Genomic DNA, 26,238 nt, shown 5'->3' on the forward strand with positions numbered 1-26,238 from the left:
TTAATATAAAGTGTGCATTATAAAAAAAATGAAGGAAAGAGAAAAATGCCACTGATGTCATTCAATCTATATAAAGTCATCAGCTTCAAAAACGTTGTCCGTATCGTAATTAATCGTATATCTATCGTAATTGTTGAAGTGGTTTTACATTTACAGTACGATAGTTGGCCCCTGACCATTTTTGAAGGGGAAGAAAAATCACTCGACACACAACAGCATAATCCCTCACGATAATCTTTCGGAGACATTCGACAATCTAACTTTCATTGACTTTGAGCATAAAAAAATAACTCAAATTAGGCCCGATTATCGCTAAGCCAAATCAACAATAAACAACTTTGTTACAAATGTTGGTTGAGCTTGACTACCCTAAATGAAAACCATTTTGTGGGGATCAAAACCATAAATTCTGCCTACAAAGACATTTTGGTATCCATCCATCCCAGTGTGTTGCGTCATCTGTTTAACGTCCTGGCTTCCTGTGGAGTGTTTTTCCGGGGTTTTCAATGGCCTGTGTCACCTCACTCGCACTAAATGTCATCATTAGAAATAGCAACAATAAAAGGAAATAGGTACGTACACACCATCAGAGGCAGAGTGAAATGAAAAAGACTCAAATGGGGATGTAAGAGGACGATGACGGACGGCATCAATATCCTCTTCAGTTCTTTCTTTTGTCGTTCAGCAAATTGCTCCTTTAACTTACTTTGAAATATGGCCACTTTATATCAAAACGACAAAAACAAAATCAAAAGTGATTAAACCAGAGGATCACTTGGCAGATTTAATGCGCCCGTTTTTTTTTTTTTTAACCGCATACAATTTTAAAACAGCTCGTGAGCAATGTGTAATTGACTGCACCATAAATTAGCAGCTTGGCTCCCCACGCGAGCCTCGACCGTCCCGTCAAGGCCTTCCAGCTACGCGGCTTTACTCTCCAGTGGAGATTAGCGGGAGCCAAGAACATGAGGCATCTCTTAAACATCCTGACTGGGGATGGAGGAGGACAATGGAGCGGCTGTGTCAACACACACTCGCACAAACATACACACTCATGGCCCCGTTCCCCTTTTCCCATCCGCACCTGAACACATAACCCGGAGGTTGAACACCGTTCGGTCAGCCAGAAAGTGTCGCGACCTTTCGGGATTTTAATAAAACAAATTCACAACTTGTGACAAACTCATTTAATTTGACGACGCGCCGTTTTGCCTTTTAAATACATAGTGTGTTCGTTAAGCTTTTGGGAAGATTACGTCCAGGCTTTGGCTCTTCCAGGCTTTGGTGCACCACAAAAAATTGTACGGTTGAATTCAGTCACAGGGGATTAAATAATGGTGAGCATCATCCACTGCCAGTTTGACTCACTCACTGTGGGCATCCCATTTCCCGAAATTCGGCAAACAGAAATGCGCGAGTAGGACGGGAAGGCATACGGATCTCCTTTCAGACACAAATGCGAGACTATTGTGAACGAGACGGGTGATGGCAGCGAGACGGCGGGGGACTGGGCGGGGCCAGAGTGGGCGATGGATGGACGCGGACATGAAGTCGTGAGAACACAGGGGGTTTGTGCGGAGGAATGTCGTTCAGAGAATTACGTCTCAGGGTCGTCTGCTGGGTCTTGGTCAAATTATCCTGCTCTAGCTAGGATTCCAATATCTCCATTAGCAAGCCTTCAGGACTTTACAATTCCAGAGGCGGAAAATCATTTTATAACCGTCCGTGCTTAGTATCTGTGTTTACATTAATATTATATTTATTGATTATTTTTGTTTATTATTATTTATTTTATTTATTATTTATTGATTTGATATATTTTTCTGTTTAACCTCATGATGTAAAAAAGAGAGAGCGGTAAAGTCATCCTTGATTGAGATCAAATTTAGACAGGCAAGATATTTCCCATCTACGGCCTCAGCTTCAAGAATAATTCATGGCAAATGTTTTGTGTCTTATGTCAGCCTAAAAAATAGCATCTTGATAACACCCATACAAACAAGAGGTAACATTTTTTCAGTTGTTATCATTAGCTAGCATTTTATGTTACTCAGCTCGTATTAGCAAAGTTATGGCCAAACGTTTTGCTAGCATACAAGTCAAGTCAATGCTAGCAAGCGCTAGCATGACACTTTCCCCTCTTTTTACGAGCTTACAACCAACCCACCCTCATAGAAATTCATCATAACAAGTTCATGGGGGGTGGCCTGTGGACTATTGTGCTCTGTTTTGCCTTTCTCTGGATCAAATCCTCAGAACAGTGGACTGTAGAAGGGGACCTGGGGGAGCCAGCAGGCTGCTGTGGGCTGTGCGGGGGGACATGTGGAGCTTGTGAATAGGCCCAGGGCATGAGGGGCCCTGGGTGATGCGGTGCCATGAAATACAACAAGCCAGAGTTCACTCGACCCCCTCAAGCTGGAGCAGGTTGGTCTTTTAGAAGGTTCTTGGGGTGGTATATGCAGGGTTAGTGGGGTAAGGGGTATGTTTTGGAGCATGAGGCCTAGCCTTATTGATTTGATTCAAGTGTGCTTTATGCAAAGACACCGTTGGAATGCAGAACAGGAATGCAAAACATCAAACGCCAGTTGTATGTCACATATGTCCAAGACCTCCCCCTCTTCCCAACTGGCAACACATCAAGCCAATTGTGCACTTTCACTCAATTGGAGGTTCACGAGTGTTGCGGCAGCTGGGGAGCGGCGGAGGTGGAGACGGACTTTAGCGTGAAGGGAACAAACGTTGGATTAAAAAAAGAAATGACAGAGAGCTGAGCAGCCAGCTCCTTATTGTTGGGGTGGATTAACGTATCACGTGTGTGGTTTAAGGGATATCATTGGTCGGACGAAAAGTGGTGCAAAGTCAGCGACTGCTTAGGCAATTCGAATTTCTGTAAAAAATTCGGAATCGAGGAATCAATAGAAATGGGCTGTTCACAATGTGATTGGCCACGACTGCTGGCAAGTCAAGTATTTTTGACACGCGGACACGTTACAGTCCGAGCCAAACCATGAATCCAGGTGACTAATGTAAATGTAAGCTTTGTTGTCCCCGACCGATGCGAACGTGGCTGCATGTGGAGAGGAGAGGAGGAGGCCCGTGTGTAATCCCAGTCATTAGTGGGTTTTAACAGGATTTGGTACATCGACAATAATGGAGACTCTAGCTGCTTCCGCCGTTGGAGAACGCGCCAACGGCAACCCTACACGATCCCTCGCCTCGGATTGTTGCCGTTGCCATAGCGAGGGTCCAAAGGAGCGCCAGGAATGGCGACTATGGTCCACGTACGGAGCCGAAGTATGCCGGCCCAGCTATACAGTATCGCATTCAGACACGGCCTTGGTTCGCGGGCGCGTCCTCTCATGTTCTCCAGCCATCCGCCTATAAAAGATTGTTTATGCAAGACCTGATATTATGTTGCAAACGTGACCGCTTCTAATTGAGACCAAGTCGTGCCTTTTCATTATAAAGGTGAATGTTTTAAACCTGCAAGTGATTATTTACTTCAGCGGGTTAGCAAGCTCTAACTGTGGCTCATTCGCTCGGGGACAAGCGTGTAGTTTCAACCACTATAAAGTTGACTCATGAGGAAAAGTTTATTCTACTCAGTCCATTAAACTGAGCAATTCTAGGTGTTAGAGTCTTTCAAATATTGGTGGGGAAAAAGCACATTTCAATTCATTTTCCCTGAAATGACAGAATTAATGGCTATTGTTGCTTAGAAAATATCACTCCATCTTTTTTGGGCTATGATGATGCACAATATACACTAGCACTGCACTTCAATACATAATAAAAAAAATACATTTCAATAATTGGATAAGTTTGGATCCAAAACTGAATCCAGATGTATTGAACTTAAAAGTGAAATACCACTGAACTGTACTTATTAAATAAGTATTCAACGGAACTGGAAACAAAAAGAAAAAAATATATATAAAATATATATAAAATATATAATGGACATTAGACAATAGATATGTCACATAATAGCATCTGTTAATTTAGCCTAAAATCATTATTTAGGTTTGTTTACATATTTTATTTAAAAATGATACAAAATAATTCTTGTAATTTCCACTTTTTAAACTTGCTGATTTTTTTCCCCCCTCCCAAAAAAGTACTACGGTCAAAGTGAAACTGAACACATATGTACAGTACACGCGAGTAAATCCGTCTCCCGGTGTTTATTTTCCCTTTTAGAAAACAAACTCTCCTGCTGGTTCAACTTTGACCTTTGGACACACTATTATTGTGCAAGAAGGATTCTCCTGTAAATATCACGAGCGGTGTATATATAGAGATCCAAGAACACACACCACTACGAGCATCTGGACACACTCTGATCCAATTTTAAATAAATAAATAAATAACTGCAGCCAGATAATTGGAATACAATCAGATTGTTTGATTATAAGAGGATGGCCACAACTGCACGCACCACAAAGATACAAACACACACAAAGATCCAAACACACACACAAATACAAGTGCAAATACAGCAAAGTAAATGATAAATCTCCTGCAGCTCCGTGATGAATTGCCTCTGAATGTCATGCAGCGTGTACCTTGAACATGAAATATGGAGCGCTGGGGAGAGGAATCTTGCATCAAGAGCAGTTTACTGCTGAATTATGGCGCACTGCTCAAGCACCTGTGACAGCGCGTATGCACTCGCCAGCCACACCATTAGGCACACCGGCCGGCACAGTCGCATAACATCCACAGACCTCAAGCATCACCTTGAATGTAATCATGTTGTGGCCGGTGAGTGTATAAAATATAGAAGGTGACGCCCCATTTATTGTCTGACTCTCCATTTAAAAAAATGTTTTATATAGTTGTGCCCCTTCCCAGTCACTTTAAATGTATTAAAAATACATTTTAAAGACATTTCAAATAACAAAACAAATTGTAAACATAAAATGTCTATATAAAGTCATAAAGTCATGCACATGCTTTTAAGAAGCGGAGCCTGTTAGCATTGGTGGAGCAAGGATTTTGTTTTTCTTTAGTCTTGAGTCAAAAAAAAAAATGCAATTTTGCTTCCATACTATTATGATATTCTGAATTTGTATTCTGTAGCAGAACTCCATTTCCATGTTCATTGCCGTTGCTTAAAGGCTCGTATACAGCAAAGATAATCAATTTGGCATTCCAAACAAACACATCTGTTTCTCGAATTGCTTGGCTTTTAAAGCACTATCCATCCATTTTCTATACCGCTTATCCTCACTAGGCTGAAGACAAATAAAAGACTGCGGGAAAAAGTCCAAATCCCACCAGGCTTTTTAGAAGCCTCCGTCATGAACAACCTCAGCCTCGCCTCTCATCAGGCTCGACTTCTTCCTTTCTACCATCGACTATGATTCAGAATATTAAGGCGAGAAATGAGTCCTGACCTGAATTTGCGATTGTAATTTAAAAGCTGACGGGGCTAATGACATTTTTGCAAAAAAATGATATAAGGTCCTCAACGGGGGGGAGCATACATTGAAGCATGCGTGATGCAGGCCAAGTGAACAGCGTATTTGTTCTCCTTAAATCAACTCATTTCAATCAAACACACACAACCTGATTCATTCATTTCTATCAGCTCATCTGTTGCTCAGTTTGGCTAAAGACTCCCTCCCTCCATGCATAAGCCACTTTGTTTATTTACGATTTAATCAGTAGCAAGATTCGTATTAGGGAGCTTGTTAATTCATTGCCAGCATCAAAACAAAAGCCAAAGGGATTCAATAAAGCGTGCAGCCATTAAAAAAAAAACAGCCTGAACTGAATGAGGGACTTTGGATGGCGCTCACAGAGGCCATCTGCAAGCTACAGCACACCAACGACTGACTGGAGGCATGATGGCAAAGCTGGCTCCAGAATAAACAAGTCATCTGACTATTTCTTTAGTACGCTGCTTTGCTGGCACAACACTTTCAAATTGATCATCTCCCTTAACTCTTCACTCAACTTTTGAAGTTCCATCTTTGAGTCCTCATAGCACGTACACAAAAGTGTATCTCCCCTGACTGCTCAGTACAATATGGTGACAATCAGGACCGCACACTTTCTACATTTACCTATGGCCACAATTCAAATCATTAACTCATTCGCGACCGTAGACGAGAATAGACGCCACTAGCAGTCAATGAGTTGATTTCGGTCTACGTCAGACAAATCGTTTCAACCGTCCGCACTGTCTATTCATACGGCACACAGAAGACAAACCACTTCTTGATCCATTCGACAACTGGTCAGTGTAATAAAATGGAAAACACACACACAATAAACACCCTCGAACATGCACACGCAGGCCAACAAACACACCCCTCAAATAAACCCTCTGTGTCCCAATTCCCTCCCCCTTGTGCCCCTAAAACTGCTGGCTGACACCCCATGTGGAGCAGGTGGGCGACAGTCGCACCAAAGTCTCCCCCCTCCCACACACACACACCAGCACACACACGTACAGACACACAGTTGTCTCTAATGACCACAGATATTTTCAAAAGCAGCGCTCTCCTTCAGCCACTTAATTTGACATGCTTGGGAGCAAAACAAAGAACACCCCCCCCCTCCCAATATGTCTTTTCACCCAGTCAGGCCTGAACTCAATTACCCAAAGGGGGGGCTCAGATCAAGCTGATAAGAACCGCAGAGACTTTTTCATGGTCCGCCTTGATATCAGCCAGCACATCCAAAATTGCGTATGGAAAAAATGGCACACTTGCTGATTCTCTAATTGATCGTTGTGTCACGAGGTGGAGCAACATTTCTTAAATGGTAACAAACAAGAGCGATGAGGCAAATCGAACTGTGCGAGGCTCCTGCTGTGTCATCGAGCTGTGTATGTATGAGAATAAAAAGCATTCAGGTGAGGGCATCGGCAGGCAGAGGTACAAAAAGTACGTGGCATTTGTGACGGCAGTCAAGTCACCGGGAAAGACAAACTTCTGTGTGCCTCTGGTGGGGGAGGTTAACCGAAAAAATGATTGGTTGGTGGCGAGCTCAAAACAGGAAACATTGAGACCACCCCTAAGGCCAACCAAAAATATTGGATAGTGGTAGATGTGGTTGTTGTGTGGATAAGACAAATGACTTGTTTACATGAACATCCATGGCGGCCTGGCTATCCTGGAAGGAGGATTACGCCATTCCTTCTCAAAATGGGGTTTGGCGTTTTTCTTTGCTGTTGCCAATTTTGTCAACTGTGGCCTTTGAGACTCTTTTGTGATTATACAAATAAACTTGACTTCAACACATCCCTCCGAGATGTTTTGCCATCTATTTGAAAAAATTAGGGTGAACAAAATTACACTCCAGTCCTGCAGTGGGCAGTAATTACAAAATGGCTGACAGTCAAGCAATTCAGGGACGTGAAGAAGACAAACGTTTTATTTCAAGCCACTTCCAGAAAATTTGTTTTGTAGCAGTGGTTGGCCTAAATTTCTTATAAAACGGGTCGTTTTCATGCTTACACCTCTAGATGGCGGAAGCAAGCACACGTCACAACATCCAGCCAGTATTAATTCACATTGGTTTCCTTGCAGCGGGAGGGCATTAACCGTTGGTGGCAGTAATGTACCATTATGACGGTTCATTATGCCGCCAAAAACATACCTCCTGCCAGGCAAAAAGACAGGTGGTAATAAAAAGGTTCCAGTCAAAGCTCTTTGCTGCGATGGATCCCTTGTGATTCATAAAGCCATAGATATGTTCCACTTTGAGATAGATAAGCTTCCTACCCGGCCATCAGTGTCAAGCTCCCAACAATCACTGAGAATCATTGTGGCTGCAACAACATTTGTTAGCTTACCTGGCAGCGATGAATAAAGTCTTGTTCATGATCACAATGAGCTGGATGTCCAGTTTGTGCCGCTGCGTGTTGTTCCTGCCGGGCTTGTGGCCTACAAAAGCCGGGTACTGCTTTGTATCTGCGAGGGGAAAAAGACAAAAACACTTTGACCATGTGATTGCTGAAGTTTCTGTTAAATGTACTGTCGGGATTTGGATCGAATGTCAACACATCTGCTGCCTGAGCGCCTGTTGCGGACTTAAATTATACGGGGGGAAAAATGCACGGCACTGTAGCATGAAATTGTTCTGTTGTTAGTGGCCTGGGATGAAAGCGCTTGTTTGGCTAAACAGAAGCAGGTCAATGTCAGGCTACTCTTAGTGGGAGAGACACTTTGAACATTTCTCCGTGGACGTCCCTTTGTTGATCAAGTGCGGAAAAAGACGATTGGACTTTCTTTTTTATATGCGCTGGGCACACAACTGTGGCTTCAAAACATTCCTTTTCTTTTTATATGCCTTCACAATGTATTTAAAAGACATCAACGAGTTTGAAGTGCGGATTTTCAGTCTAAATTTAAAAATGGAATAAAACTTTTAGGGATTACAGCGTGCTGGCATTCTAGTTGGGCACCTCCGCTATGCTTGACACATGATGTGGTATGCTTTGGATTCTCCTGCATTAGTAGTTTTGTATCTCATTGTTCACATCTCTCTCTTGTCCAGATACAGCTACACTCGCCTAGGATCATATACCTGATATGGATGGATGGATAGATGGATGGAATTGGGTGGGATGGATGGAATTGGGTGGGCTGGTTGGATGGAATTGGGTGGGCTGGATGGATGGATGGATGGATGGGATGGGATGGATGGATGGATGGATGGATGGATGGGATGGGATGGATGGATGGATGGATGGATGGATGGATGGATGGATGGATGGAGGGAGGGAGGGAGGGAGGTTTGGGAGGGATGGGATGGGATGGGATGGGATGGGATGGGATGGGATGGGATGGGATGGATGGGATGGGATGGATGGGATGGATGGGATGGATGGGATGGATGGGATGGATGGGATGGATGGATGGATGGATGGATGGGTTTGGGTCGGTGGCTGGATGGATAGATAGGTGGATAGATGGATAGATAGGTGGATAGATGGATGGATAGACAGATAGACAGATGGATACAGATGGATAGACTGATGGATAGACAGATGAATGAGTGGATGGATGAATGGATGGATATACGAATGGACGGATAGACAGATAGACAAATAGAAAGATAGACAAATACGTAGATGGACTCACAGTTGCCGTGAGAGATGCTTATAGGCTCGCTGTCTTCTGGGAAGCCGGCTCCAGCTATGTGCAGTAGCATGAAGTAGAGGAGGAAGGCCTCTGACCTCATGGTTGCACCACTGTGCAGCTGCTGCTGCTGCTGCCGCTGCTGCTGCCGCTGCTGCTGGTCCTCTGGTGCAGATGTACCTCAGCCTGCAGATAAAAAAAATAAAAATTACACTGAGGGAGTGGATGGTGGGGGCAGCAGAGCTAAAAATAAGTCTTTCAGAATCGGGGATTGCAAAGTAGCACCTTACACATCCGTGCATTACTTGCCGAAATCCAAGATGTATGAGTTTTTGGTGACTCAATGCATATTAAAGAGCTTTAAATGGATTAGGAAGGTGATATGCGTCATAGATTGATACCAGGCAGAGAGGATCTTTCTCCAAACGCCTCAAGGAGGATCAAGACCTGCACACCCAAACGTATGTATCCTTTCCAACTTGCGAGTCAGCCGACAAACACACTTCCGTCTTCCCAACATGGGAGCCCAGGCTCTTTCCTGCCTTTCCCAGCCATACTTGGGCTTCAGACACCCGCCGCCGCTATCTCACCGGTCGTGAACCGAATGCACTAGCTGCTAGGCTAACAACCCCAAGATTAAAAGCAAACGAATCCATTTGGATGAATTCAATCCATAAACAGTATGTTCTCATCAAGTTCATTCCCAAATGCAATTTTAAATGTAATGCATATCTGTGCACATCTAGCCCTGACATGCCGCGCTGACTCCTCCCGTCGTTTATGGCAACAGATTACGGCCATAAATCAAACGCGACAATTATTGCGTTGGTAATCTAATCAAGAAGCGAGCGTTTCATTTGCATTATGCTCTTTCTTTTTTTTTTCAATCCCTTCCCATCTTGGGACATTGCTGGGAATGCAGAGGATGCTTCTGGGATGAGGATTTGAATTTACTTCCCTCTGATATAAGTTGTTTATCCCAACATGTATTATCCTTCACTCAAGGCAGGAAGAAGAGGGGGAAAGAGAGGATTACTTTTACTTTGCAATGTCTCTCTCTCTCTCTCTCTCTCTCTTGGTCTCTCTCGGTCTTTCTCTCTCTCGCTCTCTCTCTTTCTCTGTCCCTTCATGCTCCTGTGAATCTCATTGAGGAGAGGAATGAAAACAGCATTCACACAGAGGATCACTTTCACACTGAGGAGAATAGCAAAGCTTTGGGAAGCCTGAAGACCACCTTCATCTCCTTTGCTCCTGCTCCTCTTCCTCACACCAATTTAGACACACCAAAAAACAGTTAAATAATCTGGTCCCGCCTTGGATTTTTCATTTATCAAAGAGCTCCATGTAAATCTCATTTATCGAAAAGAAGAAAGCCATACAGCTACCAGAATACAGTTGACAGATAAAAGTTATGAAAATAGAATTGCAAGTGGCTCCAAGTTATTTATTCCTCTCTCTTCCCTGAACTTTACCCCGTAAACCTTGACATAATTGACTGATTGATGAGCGGTAAATGGCACAGCATTGGTGGACAGATGGCGAATGTGAAATACTGTAAATAATCCTACTGTGGTATTTCCAGCTGGAATCTTGATCAGCGCAAAGTTAAAGCTGTAACTGCAAAAAGCTTCTTCCATATGTTAGTGACTTTGACATAACGGCACTGCCAGGAGATTAATCAGCATTCATCTTCCATGTGCACCGGTGGGGATGTGCTGGATTCAAATGTTTAAAAAAAAAAAAACTGTGATGCACTAAATGGCTTCAAGTGTAATTCAAAGGCCGCTTTCATCACCGTGTGAGTAACAGCGAGACCCACACCGGCTCTTCTGGAGGAGAAATTGCTTCCTCGCGTGCTTAAATCTTTCTCTGAAAAGCTACTGTAGCGCACACCCTCAGAACATCAGCACTCAACGACCACGCGTGTGACAGTAAATTAGCCAAAATGCCAAAATGGAAGTTGAAGATTTCTTAATATAAATGAACCAAACAAAAACTTTTCCTCTGGCTTTGACCGCAGCCACTATAACTAAGTAGGTGGCATTTCGAGTGCAAATGTGTGTGAAGGAAAAAACTAGCGTGTGTGTGTAGGAAGTCAAGCTAATTGCTAGCAGGGGCCCAGCAACAGGTAGTCAAAATACTAGAATCAATCTAGGACAAAGTCCCGTGAGGTTTCCAAGGATTAACCGCATCACATGCACGTACATCCCAAAATGAGCAGCCCCGCAGGGGCTAGCAAAACAAACGAGCAGCGGGCTTTGACGGTAAACACATTACGGCGCTTGATGATGTTTTCCTTGCTAATACCGTAATTTTCGGTAATTTCCGTGTCACTTGGAAACAAAGCCGCTAATGACGCCGGTAGTACGTGGGGCCCTTCATCTTCGTCATCCCATGATCAGTCTTTGTCCTTTATGTTAAACAACCGCCGCGCCACACCGCGTCGCGCTGCTGACGTCACTTGAAATTCAAATTACAGTAATCCTTTGCTACATCTCGGTTCGTTTATTGCGGTTTCACTTTTTTCACATGTAAGTCGCTCCTTATTATAAGTCGCCCCCCCACTCAAATTATGGAAAGAAAAAAAAAACGCGACTTTTAGTCCGAAAATTACGGTACGCTAATGTGGACATGTTTGCTGATGGTGCTCAGCTGTAAACGTTTGTCAAGGCCGGCCGTTATAGTTGGAAAGCGGAAGGAAATGCCGTCACATGTTTAGATAATAGTCACATTAATAAATGGAAGGAACTTGCACAACGTTAATAATTAATTTGTTTTTTAAGTATTTGAATTTTTTGGTCATGCTTTAGTTAGCTAGCTACATTCTAGGTTTGTGGAGGATGGTGTGATGGTGGGAGTTTTTCTTGGGAAGAGACCATTTCATAGTGATTAACCAATCAAAAATAATAAAAATAAATGCCTTTCATGTGAGCAAGAAATATCTGTTTCTTTGTGATGGTTTATTTTTGTTAGCACAGTGAAAAACACAAGATAAGACAATACAATTTTTTTGTTTTGGATGGGGAGGGGGGCTTCCACTGTGACGCAACCCGCCAAATATTTACAAAAGTTGTTTGTTTTGATGTGTTTGTCTGTTCTGTTGGCTTCCTGACAGCAACCTACTTCAAGGAAGACAAAAAAATATGCGACCATAGCATTTATTTTTTTTCCTGGAGGCAAAAAACATTGAAAAAATGAGAAAATACATTTCTGGCAAAGTTTTCTACTCTACAGTGCAAAATCTTATAGAATCTTACAAAGAATTTTCACATGCAAGCATTAATCTTTGCAAAATAAACCGGACAACTTTATCTTATTACTAGCATCGCTTTCTGTAGTTTAAGGAAGAGGACATTTTGACTAAAATATTTACAATAGAGAAAAGTAATGAAAGCGTTGTCGGACATGCTTTTTAATCACTATAACAAGAGAGGCATGACAGTATATAAGTGTTTCTTCTTCATCACAGTCGGGCCGAATAAGAGGAAGAAGTGTTCCATATTTATAGTTAAGTGGCGGCTTCTCGTAAATGCTGTCTGACAGCTTTGATACGAGGGCGGCGTGCCTGTGTTTATATTTGGATAACGTGCGCAGATGACAGGCAGGAGCACCACAGGGAGGCAGGGAGGGGTCGTCTTGGTGGCAATGCGGTCGGTCGCCAGACATGATTGAAATGTGGGCCTCGTCGTAGGAAAAGCTGCCGTTTGGACAGGTAGCCCATCTTAGTCGACCCTCCGGATGCGTTGAAAAGCAGATTACACATTTTGATTCCTACATCCTACATTCTAATATTCGTTCGAGAAAATTGCTGCTATTTTTTCATTTTTATGTCGTATTGACGTTTCTTGTAATGGCAACGTGATTATAGCCGTACGAAAAAGTCGATTCAGTCTGTAAGAAATACGCAGCCCGCCCATGCTTTTTATGTCACCTGGTGAAGTGATTTGAAATGACGGGTTGGACTATTGTTTTTGCTGTGTGACATTTTTTTATAAAGTGCAAAACACTTTTAATAAATTGCAGCTCAGGTGTGAAATGAGGAGAGTGAGATGTTTGTGGAAATGTAATCTTACATTGGGCGACTCAAACTCATTCAGAATCTCATTTGGAAGTTTTGTTCGACTCAGATGTCCTTTGTGATGTCAATTTTTTTTCCTCAAAATGCTGAAGTTATGTTATATCCATTTGTATGTCTTTCTTTAAGTTAAATCCATCAATAGGAGGAGTATGTAGATTTTGTGATGTGAAGCATTAGCATTCCGAGTCGGCAAGAGTTCGAAGCGTGCATTATTGACTTTATTCATAAGTTATAGCTCACTATGTGAGTGCTTCTAAGGCTACATTTGACACGCAGTAAACAAACATCAATTGGGCAATTTTCCCCTACTTTAGAAGTTTCCCACTTCACCCTCTCAGGTAAGATGGAGTTTACAACCTGGACTGCTCGACACTCAATGAAATACTTCCCACTGGTTAATGGTAGACTGCTGTCCAGTCATTCCCAAACTCTTATTCACATAGTTGACATTTGTAAGAATGACAACATTCAGGCACACACAAGACACGAGCATATTTGGACTTGCATATTTGGTGCGTCTACGATTAGTTTTTTTCTTGCACTTAAACTTCCCTCGGAGCTGTCCACCTACTGATCCCATCACCCGACTTGCATGTTAATGCAAAGTCTGAATAGGGCCCGAGAGCAGAAAAGGAAAAGATCAAGCAGAAAAGATTGCATAGAACAGTGAAGACTTTAAGGCACTGATCCACCAACATGGAACACATCCAAGCATCAAGGCTCCCAAATGGAGCCAAAGCTTTTTTCACTTGTCAGCCCTGCTTGATGAATCCAAGACAAGAGACACCAGAGGAGCTTGAACCAAAGAGGGTCGCCTCAGGAGGAATCAGCCCAGCATCCAAAATACAGTAAGCCCGCAAACACCGACACACATCCTTCCCATAATTCTTTGCCTGCCTCGCAATTCTCGCTTTCAAGTCAATATCAGTACCATGATAATCCATCATGGTTTGATTATGAAAAGACAATGAAGTGGGCATGAATGAGGCGCCCCGTCGCTGTCGGGCCATTTATTGAAACAGAGGCCTCTGATGCATGGACGTCTCTCTTTTAAGAGCTGATGGATTGATTGCGGAAGCCAGCCAAAAAAAGTCTCAAGGGAAGCACAAGAAACAAGAGATCAGAGGCACAGTGCCAACTTTGCCAAATAGCAGCTTCACACACACAAAAAAAAAAAGCATTCAGTGTGGAGATAAGCTCTCGTCTTAATAACGTCGCCTCTGGGACGTTAAAGACATTCAGTCCGTATGTGTTTTAATCATTAAACTGATGAACCAGTGGGACTTTTTGAAGCGCTTTGTCAAAAGGGACGGGTGGGAGAACCGAGCAGTTGGCGTGTGAGAACCATCTCAAATGTGCACTGACATCGCACCAAGTATAACAACCTGCTCTGTTTGTAGTTGAAGATTAAAAGGAGGCCAAGAAGCAGGCAGGCTGCTGAAAAACCAATAGGAGGATCTGGAATCTTGTCTTACTCGCACCCTGGATTGGTCACCTGTGTTTTCTCGTTATGCCAAAATGTGTAAGGTGCATTTTCAAAAGCTCATCGCAGTCATAGAGAAAGAAAACCGGGTTGAATGTCACAGCCCGCTCATGCTGATAGAATGTGAAAAGTGCGGGAAAATACGTCGCGGATACGGACACGCTCGGACGCACGTGGCATTTTCGGATTTGAATTTCTGTCTCGCCCGATGACTTCGGTTCACACTTTGCGTCGGCGTGTGAGCTCGGGCCTTGTCCATAGAGCGAGCTGGGAGATTTGTTTTTGGGCCAGGTGCAGTGGAGAAGAAGAATCATGAGTAGAATGTCATCACGCTAAATGCCACTTGCACTGCGCCTCCCTGCGGAGCGGCGGCAGGGGGGGGGGGGGGGGATGTTGAAGCTGTCACATGTTAAACGATGAATTTCATTGGGAAACTCCCGTCAAGGCAGACGACGGCGCTCCCTAAGGTGCTACTGAGGGTTTCCAGCTATGAAAGCCAAGTTCAGATCACTGAGGTTTAAAGGCTCCAACCATTTTCAGACAGTTCTCACTAACACGTCTGTCACATGCTTTTGACAAAATATCCTAAGGATCAAGAAGAATAGGACTCTTTTCACAACCAATTTCATGTCGTGCTAAGATTAGCTTGTTTTGAGGGTGTGGCCTTGTCTTATGACTTTGTAGCCCAGTCAATGGCCGCAATTTTTTTTTTTATTATTATTGAGATGATTAAACAGGCAAGCACGTGGTTTTTAATCGCAGGAGTGTTGACAACTTCACAGAGCAACAAGTGCAGGCCGGGCCACATGTCAGAAGCTAACACTGTTAGCTAACGCTAATACAAAAACATGCTAGGAGCAGCATCATACTTATCGTCTCTTGAGCAGGTCATGGGCAGAAAAACTTTATGTGGGGGTTAGCACCACTGTTACGTAAACAGTCAGGCCAAAGTCGATTTTTAAAAATAGGCAGCATGTATATTAAGAAATGTCCAAAACGGAATGAAAAGTAACAACACCTACTGGCTATTTTCTGCTATATTACAGTCGAATCCATTTTTGTCCTTGGTTATGTTTCTACTAATCTAAAATGCATGAGACTTAAAATGCTTTTTGTGTCATACCTTGCAGATAGGAAGAGTATTCATGCATGCATTCTTAGTTTTTAAAGGTGCAGCAGAAAATTTAGCGAGAAGTAACCAAAGGATGATAGCATGAGCTCCTCGGGTGGCTTTGACTCGAATAGAAGACGATGAGGAATCAATAAAACAATAGAAGCGCGAGATGGATATTTACAGCCTCCTGTTTTTTCCTCGACAGGCTTTAAATGAGAAAGGTCTCGGAGTCGATAATGTAACAGCCGCTCGTTATTGGATGTTATTTTTTTCTTGCAAGTCTGAGAAGAGTTTGGGGTTAGAATTGAAACTTTCTCATGCCGCTACTTGGGAGCATATTATGCCCTCCATTTTGTTTTATATAGATAACTCCAAGCAGCAGGCACAGAAGAACAGATGGGGGAAATCAGCTCACCATCAGTTCAAAGTTCACGTAACCACAAAGGCACAAAACACAGTGTCATCTCACAAACCGCCACATGATAAAACATTCAAGTTCGCTCGATGCTCCATGATTTCATTTTACCGTCACTCCAAATCATTTCATCTTTGTTAATGGCCTATTTTTTTTTTTTTTAATCTGCAGTGCTTCAATTTCACGCAGGTTCCATTATGCTAAGTGAGTGAGTGTGTGTGCTCGGCGGCTGATAGCTGGCTCGCCGAGACCTTCCTCTTCCATCGGCTGTGACTGAGCGTGATGCTAATCTCTTTAAAGGTAATGTGCGGGCCACAGGAGAGTACAGCCTACAACTCGCACTTACTTCCTGAGCCTCCTCTCATTACTTGGCCATCTGTCCGTCCTATTGATTTATTGTACGCTGCATTGTTCGAGAGCTCTTTATTTATTCCATTTTGTCTCACTCAAATTAAAGATCTTATTCACTTATTTGGTCACCAACCATGTAAAGTAACTGTAATATCACTCTGTGTTAGCTACTTTTAACAGGGGATCTTGTTTTCTGCTAATGGGTCATTTCCTCAATCTACAAATGATCAATGGCGATGAATCGGGCACAGAATGGAAATTGTGTTATCTGTGTGTAGTATATCGGGGGGGGGGGGGGGGAGCAGCAGGCATCGCTGAGCAACAAGGTGGCGGTGCCCAGACAGGCGGATCAGCAAGACACCTTGACATGTCATTTGGTGCCACAATCACAAACATGTTGTTCAGGATGCTCGAAATAAGAAATAGAAATCCTTGTAGGCATGTGGAATGGTGAAATAAAATAGTGTCGGTTTTCTCGATAGAAATGCCCGCAGACAAAAGAGTTAAGCACACAAATGTCGATAGTAATTGCATAAGATGTAAGCATATTAATATGAAATATTTTATCATAATGAATAATAATAATCTACAATAATTGTATTATATTACATAATATTTCACCTTATATTTGTATTTTTTTTAATCTAGATGATCTCTCTTCAAATGCCAGTTTTACTGGATTATAACGTTATTGATATTATTTCAAACTAATGCCTGTGCATCCTGAAAGTGAGGCAATTATGCAATGATCATAATGTTTTCTCTCCACATAGCGCTAAGTGAGTTATTTTAATTCGACAATGCCAAATGTTTCCTTGATATTTACCAAATTGTAATGCAATGACCTCTTGAAAAAGCTTTTAACAAAATCTCTCTGGACTGGACCAATTAAGATAGGCTACTTAGCCATTTAGTCTAATCAGCTATTGACCATTAGCTGTGAGCTCATGCTAACTTGATACCTTGAGATTTTTCGGCATGGTTGAAGATGCATTATTTGTTCATGTTGTATGAAAACTTTGAGCCTATTTGCGTGACAAGCACCAAAGCGTCAGTTAATACATGCACTGCACTTTTATGACAACCGGAAGCTGGTGCCTCAAGAGAGCTGCAATTACAATTAACACAAGTTCATTTATGAGCCTTTGGGTCAAAGTGAATTAACATAAAAAAAAAAGGTTAGGAATTGCATTTGAAGCCTAATGTCAATGATGCAATGGTGACGCATGTGCCCATAGCGCTTTCGATGCTCGGCTGCGAGCGTAAAGTACACGGGCTAATTGCAAATGTAACTTTGTGTGACAAGTAAGATCGTGCTGTTGTCTGAAGGGAGTTCTTTTTGATTTCACACTACAAGAGGGAATTAGACATCATAAGACTGAACAGACTTGTAACTCATATTATTGCCATAGTGTTCAAAGTTATGTCAAGTGAGTCCCACAAATGACAGTTTTACCATGAGTAAATGTCCATGCCATTTGTGATCGGCGATGTCTGACATCGACTCTGTCATTCCATTTTTCTAATGGAACCGTTGCATTAATTTCAAGGGCCGGGTTATACATCAATGCGAGTTAGTGTCCCCTGTGGGGTCGGGGAGCAGCATCGTGTGTTTAGTACTGAGATTTTTTTTTTTTTTTTGCCTCACCAAAACACAAAAGGCTTTAAAGGTAGCAAGATTAACAAGAGTGTGAAATGATGTTTTAGTTATTGATCTGTTTGGCCCCAAATGGTTATGACTGACAGAACGTCCAATCCAGTCGTCTTTCAAGATTAATTGAAAGTGGCTTCCTTTTTATATGAAAAAAAAAGTTTCTTTCTTGAGCCTTTGTTGATTTAAGAGGTCTTTGGCCATCTCCTGAGACAAGGAGCAAAAAGAGGGAGTCTTGCGGTTAGACATTTAATCCTGGTAGTGTCGTGTCTCTTGTGAGCAGTTCATATGGGTGGGCGTGTGACTTCTATGTCGAGTTAATAACAAAATGGCTGGTTCCTTTCAATAAATCTGAAGGCGAAAAGCTTTTTTAATACTATGTTCCCACGGTTTGGGTTGAGATCTGAGACAAAGTTTATAGGGTAAAAATTGGGAATGGTTGGTGCGGAGAGTCAGAGAGGGATTAGACGGGGGAGAAACAACAGGTTGGCAAGACGCATCAATCGGTCCTTGTTTATTCACGAGATAAAGAGGCGTCATGTGGGCCGTCTTTTCAGAGAGAGTTTGATGGACCGTGTAGTGGGAGGCCATTTTGAAAAAGACGAACCGTAGCGGCGCTTTATCAAAGCTCAGTGACTGATAGCTGGAGGACTGATTCATGACGCCTGCTCACCCGTTTCAAGACAACACTTGATGACTAAGACGAGAGGTTGAAACATTTTTACATTTGTAAAACAAACATTTTGTGAAAATGGTTCGAACGCATTTGCTGGATACAGATTGGTTCTGACCCTAAATTTGTTTGTTTGGACTTGGTGGAGGTCTATGCCCCACTGAGGGCAGTTCTAGTTTTTAAGGCGGAGCCTGGCCTGGTGAGTGACATGGGTGGCACAGAATCTAAAGTGTAGTTTTTGCTAGCACATCACTGCAAGGCAAGAGATTCTGGTTCGAACATTTTCTTGTGATCAAATCATTCATCAAGTTAATCAATTAATCGTTGTTAACTCCCACACATTTTCCCATAAAAAAACACCCACACTTTTGAAACAATTACACAGATTAAATGTAATGATATCAATGTAAATTTTTAAATGGAATGATATGAAATGTTTTGCTTAAAATTTAATCTGACATTGAAAGTTACAGCTCAGCAGCCCACACTGACTGACTGATTGCAGGAACATAAACAAGCTACTCACAGACAACAATTAAGTTTCCTCCTGACTGTACCAACGTGGATGTATGCGTGCGTGTGTGTGTTTGTGTGTGTTTGTCTGTCCTCTGGAGGACATCCTCTGGCGCGTTCAAATTAACATTTCATCCCTGTGACTGTCTCTGTCAAACTAATTCATCATCATGCGTGTCTCCCTTGATTTTGTGCGTCTCCCTCTTGTCCAGCTGGCTCTCTCAAGATAAACACAACAAGACTGACTCCGCCTCCTCACACACAAACACATCCCAAACAATGTCTTCCATCACCCTGTACCGCAGTCAATTGGCTGTGTTATTACCGGATTTTTTTTTTTTTTCAAGACGAGATTGACAGGCAGATTATATATGCGGAGGAAACGTGATTAATGAGGTTGTCGTAACAAAGTAAATCAACTTAATGGAATTGAAGAAAGAGGAGGAGAAGGCTCCGGGTTCAGTCTTAGCAGTTGTCATTCTGTCCTTATACAGGGAAAATGTGCAGTTTTTTTTTTTTTTTACTTCCTTCAATTTAGTAGATGCCCAGAAAGACATCAATGTTGTTTTTTGCCACGTAAAATATCGCAATCTCATTTTTATTGCACATCAAGCAGGCGCACTTTTTATTGGCAAAGGGTATTTGAATTTGTGTTAGTTGTAATACATTCATGTCTGTACTTTTCTTTGCCATTAGTTTATATGGAGATGTCGATTTTTATGATGATGATTTGCAGTACTGTGCAAAAGCGAGGGCAACCATTAAATGGTGTTTGAGCAATGCAAAATGAAAAGGTCTGCAGGTCAGCACTTAGCAAGCAACAATGAAATCTGTGCTTTCCTGACAGGACAGGGCCACGAAGACATAAGCGGATCAGGTTGCTCATCCGGTAACCTAAACCTTTTAACTGTTTGCGCATTTAATTCCGCCCGCATGCAATTATCGAACGAAAAACAATTCAAAGGACAGACTGTTAATGCATTGAAGACTCATTGAAAAGTATTTCAAAGAAGATTTATATTGCTTATGGATGCTGTTTGCGTCTTAAAATTATTGCCATTAATGTAGGGAGAATCAATGTCCTCAAATGGTGGTCGGAGCATAAAATGTGACAAATACTTGCACGTGGATGGAGAGGGGCATCCCGTTCCTTATATTGGTTGATGGAGAATTATTATTTGTGTATAAGTCCTTTACATTGTTGGTTTATATTTAAATGTCCTTCATTATTCCTTCCCATCAAGAATGAAATGATACATTCCACGTCATAATAGATGTGTTTGTTCTCAAAGAGTTACACATTTACGATCTATGCCAAAATGCATTTTCTTTGCTGTGGTAATTCATTATGGACAAACAAACAAAAATTCTCAATTCAAACATGGAACTAATACTAGCCGAGGGTTTTGTGCTTGTTTGTTTATTTTTAGTTCCTGAACAAGACAAAGCTTTAAGCTCCTCAAGCCTCCCTGTGCTTTTTTAACACTCATTGCCACAATGAAACAGCATCAGGTGTTGCTGAGCCTCATAGAAGAAAAACAATGTGATATGGGGAAAATTAGAGCCAAATGAGCCAATCCAATCCATTACTCAAAATAAACCTTCTGATGTTTTCCTCTTGCCAAAACCGACAGACCAATTTCCACTAGAATTGCTCAAGCGGCCAAATTGATTTTAGACAGATCATCATAAAAAAATTAAAAATGTATTTCATGCCAGGGGTTCACACTGCACAAATACCCACTAGGGGCAGTGCACAGATTGATAGACAAAGGTAGGCACGTGCAGTGCACAAAAACAACCTTCCATTTACACCTAAAGACAACATTTGAGGAAAAAAAAAAGACTTTTTCAAACTGTCAGTACAAACCCAACAGTGGCACGTTTTCTGGAGAGAGAAAAAAGAAAATCAGTCTCTCCTACGACTAAAATGACTGACTTACTGCAGCAAAGATATGGAAGTTGAAAATGATGCAAACTGTTGCATTCAAATGACTTTGGTGTCCATTTTTCCTCATCATTTGAGCTCAGCCGCTTATGATTGACGTATACATTTTGTCCCAGCACAGACCAGTCCTGTCAGTGATTTGTAGAACGATGCCGTCTCTGGTGACATATCAACGCAATAAATTATCATGTTGCCACACTGACATGACTCTGGGGATGATTTAGAGCCAGTATTTCGAGTATAGACCTTGCAACCATGAATATATTGGCGGAGGGTTATTACTATCCAAATGTGTGGGTACATTTCAAAGCATGAGCTTTGCCATCTTTCCAACTATTTACTTTGACGCTATATTTTGTATAGATTGCAAGGTTGTGAGGAAAAGGCTGTCAAAAAGCAGTCCCCCTTGACAACTGGCGACAGGCAGCTTCAACTGAGGTCAAAGGTAACACGGTTGAAAGGAAATGGAGTTGCTCCATTGGAGAAGGTTTAGCCTTCTTTGGAATGCATATCTTAAAATACCAAAATAAACGAGGCGTATTTAAATTTGATGACAATTCAGAGTTTGGATTAATTAATACATTATATGGCAGATGAGTTTTATCATTTACATATCCAAACTAAAAGGCTTTTTTTTTTTAAGGCAAAAGGAAATAATGAATAAAAACACCAATTCAAAAAGGTGCCCTGCACTGTGAAAACACAACTTTTATTTTTGCGGTCTAAAAGTTAGTTGAGACGACTTTACAAGGGAACAGTTTTTCAAAGTCAAATATTTTTAGTTTAATATCCCAACCTAAAATTTCAAAAGTTCTCCAACTTATTATTATTATTGTCATTTTCTTAAAGTGTGCTCATACACAAGCGTTTTTATTTTTGACGGATGGGAAACATTCATATCTCAGCAATATGGAGATATTAAAAAAAAAAAAACATTTTAGTGGCAAACGGGCAGCAGATGGCATCCAACAGTGTTAATTGCTAGACAACTGCAGCATTTACATGCTAAAACGACCTCATTTGAAGCATTCAAAACAAGCCAGTCGTAAACCATCATCATCATCATAATAGCGAGCATCTCGACACCAGTATCGGGCAGCCGAGGCCAAAAGAAATGTTGCACAGATATCGTAAAAACAATACACAGTATTCTTATACAACCTGTTTTGCTCATAGTGAGATTGAAAAGCGTTTACAAAAGTGTATTTACCTGGTAAATGTGCAAATGAGAGAAATGCAATTTAATCCAAAAGGATAATCTACACAGAATAATCTCTGTGGGGAATCAACAACATGATATTCCACTACCCTTCCCTTTCACTCACTTTACAGTCGGAACAAAAGGCAATCATCATCTCGCATCTCTGTGACGGTCAAAAGACCTCCTGTCTAAGAGCTAAATGACACAAAAAGAGCTTTTAGAGAAGATGTGGGGATATTGGTACCAACGCTAGATGTTTCTTGCCACGATATATGTCAGCTTCCTGTTATTTAAACCCATCATACTGAACAGCGCCACGTCAAAAAATATATATATTACTGAGAAAAATCGAACTACTAAAACAATAAAGTCCTGAATTTAAATCAAAAGTACTCAAAGTAAAAAAGACCAAAAAGCAAACGGTCCAACAAAAAACAGAAATCAACCAGGGAACTAAATACAAAATACAAACACTTGGGCAAGACGCAAGTGGCCGAGAGAGCTGATTGGCAGACGGGAACAGGTAGACATAAAAATCTGAATGAGACAGACACCACAAAAAAAAACAAGACACTACATAAAACAAAGCCACATTTAAATCACAAATTGAAAAACACACACACACAATGTATGTTATCCTCATCTGCATGCCTTTCCCAGCGCCTTCATTATTTGCATGTAGCGCTGCGGAGAAGGACAACAACAACAAGGAGCTAATCCGAGCAATGGTCCTCGGCGGCTTCGAGCTCCGGGGAGGGCAAGACGCGGCAATCACTTTCCCTGCAGGAGCAGATTAACCAACTTTAAAAAAGCTCCTGCAGGTCCACTTAAAAACTCCACGTTTGTTGACTCTACCTTCTTGACCCAATATCTCATTGTGCCCGTTTGTTGTCGGCATCCCTAGCGTGATCCTTCTTGGCTTTCCTCGACCCCCTCAAGCGGGAAGCACGGCCAAGGTCTTAATGAAACACTGGGAATGCACAGTGGACTCCCGATTAAAAGTTATTATTCCGCTGCGGCTGCCGTCGTGCATAGGGTCTTGTGGGGTCTTACATTTTGATTGAATTAGGTGGCTTTTTTGTCCAAAAGAAAATGTAGCTGTCTTGTGTCTTACATCGGAAGGAATAAATCTATTTGCCTTTTTTTTTCAGAAAATGTCCAATTATGATAATACTGCGCTAAAATAATTTTGGAAGAGAGGGACGCGGGGCAGTCGGCCTCCTGCGTCGGCTGCATAAAACATGAGCGCTGTGCTCTGTATGGATTGTCGAGGGGGGGGAACACTGCGTGCGGCGTTCACAATAGAAAGCAGCGGAAAGCCTATGTGTATATGCATAATGTGTTTTCCTAATGGATGATTACGTAAGTCCTGCGGGGTTCATCGGATTTATTTTTCCCCCCTCAATAAGACTTCTTTAAGTGTGGGCTAAAAAGCTCACTTGTTCACGCACTCTATGAAAAAAGTCACACAAGGACACACAGGGGATTTTTTTTCATAATTTTAGCCCATTGTGAGTAGACTGAAGACAGCTAGCCGTTTATACCACTGAGAGAGCCAGTGTGTGTGAGGTGGGGACACCAGCACTCAGGATTCTGAATGGCAGATTACATTTACATGGCAACACAATAGAGCTGAAATGGGATTGGACAAAAATAAGGCACTTGCTGGGTAGCTGTGTGCATTTAGAGAAGACTGGGTTACTTTTACCAAGATTGGGTTCATTATTTTGCAGCTGCAAATTGAAACCGCCATTTTGGACAGCCTTGAAGTTTAACTACCGTATTTTCCGCCCTATAAGGCGCACCTAAAAACCTAAAATTTTCTCAAAAACCAACAGTGCGCCTTATAGTCCGGTGCGCCTTATATATGGACCAAATTCCTAAATTTAAACTGGCCCAAAGCATTGTGTCATGAAATCAATCATAAGTGGCCCGCTGAAGACTATGAATCATGACTCAAAAAGACTATGGATCATTATTTTATGATTATAAAGTAATTTGTTCCGTCTGAAGTTGAAATAAAAAAGATAAAATGGAGAATGATTTGATTTGGATTAAAAATCTGACATGATGCATTAATGGTGCGCCTTATATAAGGATAAAGTTTTAAAATGGGCCATTCATTGAAGGTGCGCCTTATAGTCCGGTGCGCCTTATAGGCCGGAAAATACGGTACATTTGATGAACTGGTTTTTGGAAAATGTTGGTGGTGGCTTGATGTTCAAATTCTGGTCAGGGAAAAATCATAACGTCCAATTGAGTCCCGAGGCAAGACCTTTTTGTTCCGTGTTCCATAACAGCGTTTGGTCCAGTAGGGAATATAACGAGAATGCCACTCAGTTGAGCGCAGACCTCCACCAAGGCCGATCTCGGGAATCTAGATAATGAAGACGAATCAATTAAAAAGCCGTGTGCGGAACGCCGTGATGGATTGCACTGTTACCAATTCCAATGAATTATAGATAAACGAGCATCCAGAGAGATCTCTTGTTGCCTTTCAAAGTGCGGTGAGCTAAGAAGCCGAGGAACTGTCTTTGGAGGTGAAACTGTATCCTTCTCGGGAGGGGGAGGGGGGGGGTTCTGGGACTTCAGCCATCTTGATGTATTTGCATCTTAACAACCTTTCTGCATAATTGAAAAAGTGGTTGTCTTGATCTGTGATATGGTAATTGCCTTCCTTTTCTGCCAAAGACTTTCTGGGTTTCCGAGGGAGCATCTGTCTTTGAGGATAGAGGAAAAAAAAAAACCTGCACATGTCACCCCCCCCACCCCCTTCTGTCTTTGAGCTCTGCGTTTGAGTATTTTCACAAGTGGTCGACGTCAACTGATTACAAGATCCAGTAAAGTTGACTAATCTTCAAACAGCAGTGGACGGAAGGAGGGGAGAGATGGCGGTGGGATGGGGGCGGAAGGATGAAGGATGGGGGCCGACTTTTCATGTGGTTTCATCCGACTCCAAATGGGTTCCAGAAGTGAGTGCACTGCAAAGCCTCAGCACTTAAATCAAAGCTTTTCATGACATGCTACTGGTGTTAGTCAAGTTGCGAGCATAAGATGTTTAGAGTCAAAGGTGATCCTTTTGTTCCAGAAGAAGAAGTAAGACAAGAAAAGTCCAACGCAATGCCATACTTAAATTTCTGAACAAATCTGATCTGCATTAGAAACATAGAAAATCACCAATTGGGTTCATTGAAGACTCTTGATTGTTCGGTGCAAGCACAACCAAATTTGCGAGCACAAGACAAAATGGAGGACTGCAAATGAAAATGGAAAGAGATACAGTTCCGGATCATTTCTCAAGATTTGGATCATGGCCAGTTGACTCAAACGCCAAACCGGTTGAAAACATCTCAGATGAGACTCCACTGACGCTTTAGCAACACAAATGTTTCACCGTCGCTACAGAGATGAAAACCAGTTCTTTCGATCCAGCCTGAGAGTTCCACAAAGTCTTTACTGTTCAACATGAAGAGAGGGGGGCAGAGTTTGATCTGTGCAAATAGACCCAAAAACATGACAGGTGACACGCCATCAGCGCCATCTTTCATCTAAATCTGAGGACGCCAATGCGGCGCGGCATCAAAACAAATAAGAGGTCGGCTGACAGATGAATACGCTCGTCTCGGGTAGTGTAAACAGCTCGTCTGCTGTCTGTACAGATGCGACCGTCTCGATCGCATTTCCTTCTCATTCTAATTGGATGATTAACGCAGAAG

At 42.1% G+C, this 26,238-nt stretch overlaps 1 protein-coding gene across 3 annotated transcripts in view; it reads right to left on the bottom strand.

The window, feature by feature from the left end:
- The window catches only part of sema6a (sema domain, transmembrane domain (TM), and cytoplasmic domain, (semaphorin) 6A), a 96,402-nt gene that overhangs the window by 39,561 nt on the left and 30,603 nt on the right, over window positions 1-26,238 (bottom strand). For all 3 annotated transcript variants that reach the window (XM_061278737.1, XM_061278738.1, XM_061278736.1), the window contains 2 exons: window positions 9,099-9,281; window positions 7,808-7,925 (listed from right to left, as the gene is read on the bottom strand). In XM_061278737.1, coding sequence (XP_061134721.1) covers window positions 7,808-7,925; window positions 9,099-9,198 — 218 coding nt within the window. In that variant the 5' untranslated portion in view covers window positions 9,199-9,281. The remainder of the gene's footprint in view (window positions 1-7,807; window positions 7,926-9,098; window positions 9,282-26,238) is intronic.

Source organism: Syngnathus typhle, linkage group LG5 (genome assembly GCF_033458585.1).
Source record: "Syngnathus typhle isolate RoL2023-S1 ecotype Sweden linkage group LG5, RoL_Styp_1.0, whole genome shotgun sequence".
In the NCBI taxonomy this organism is placed as follows: Eukaryota; Metazoa; Chordata; class Actinopteri; order Syngnathiformes; family Syngnathidae; genus Syngnathus; species Syngnathus typhle.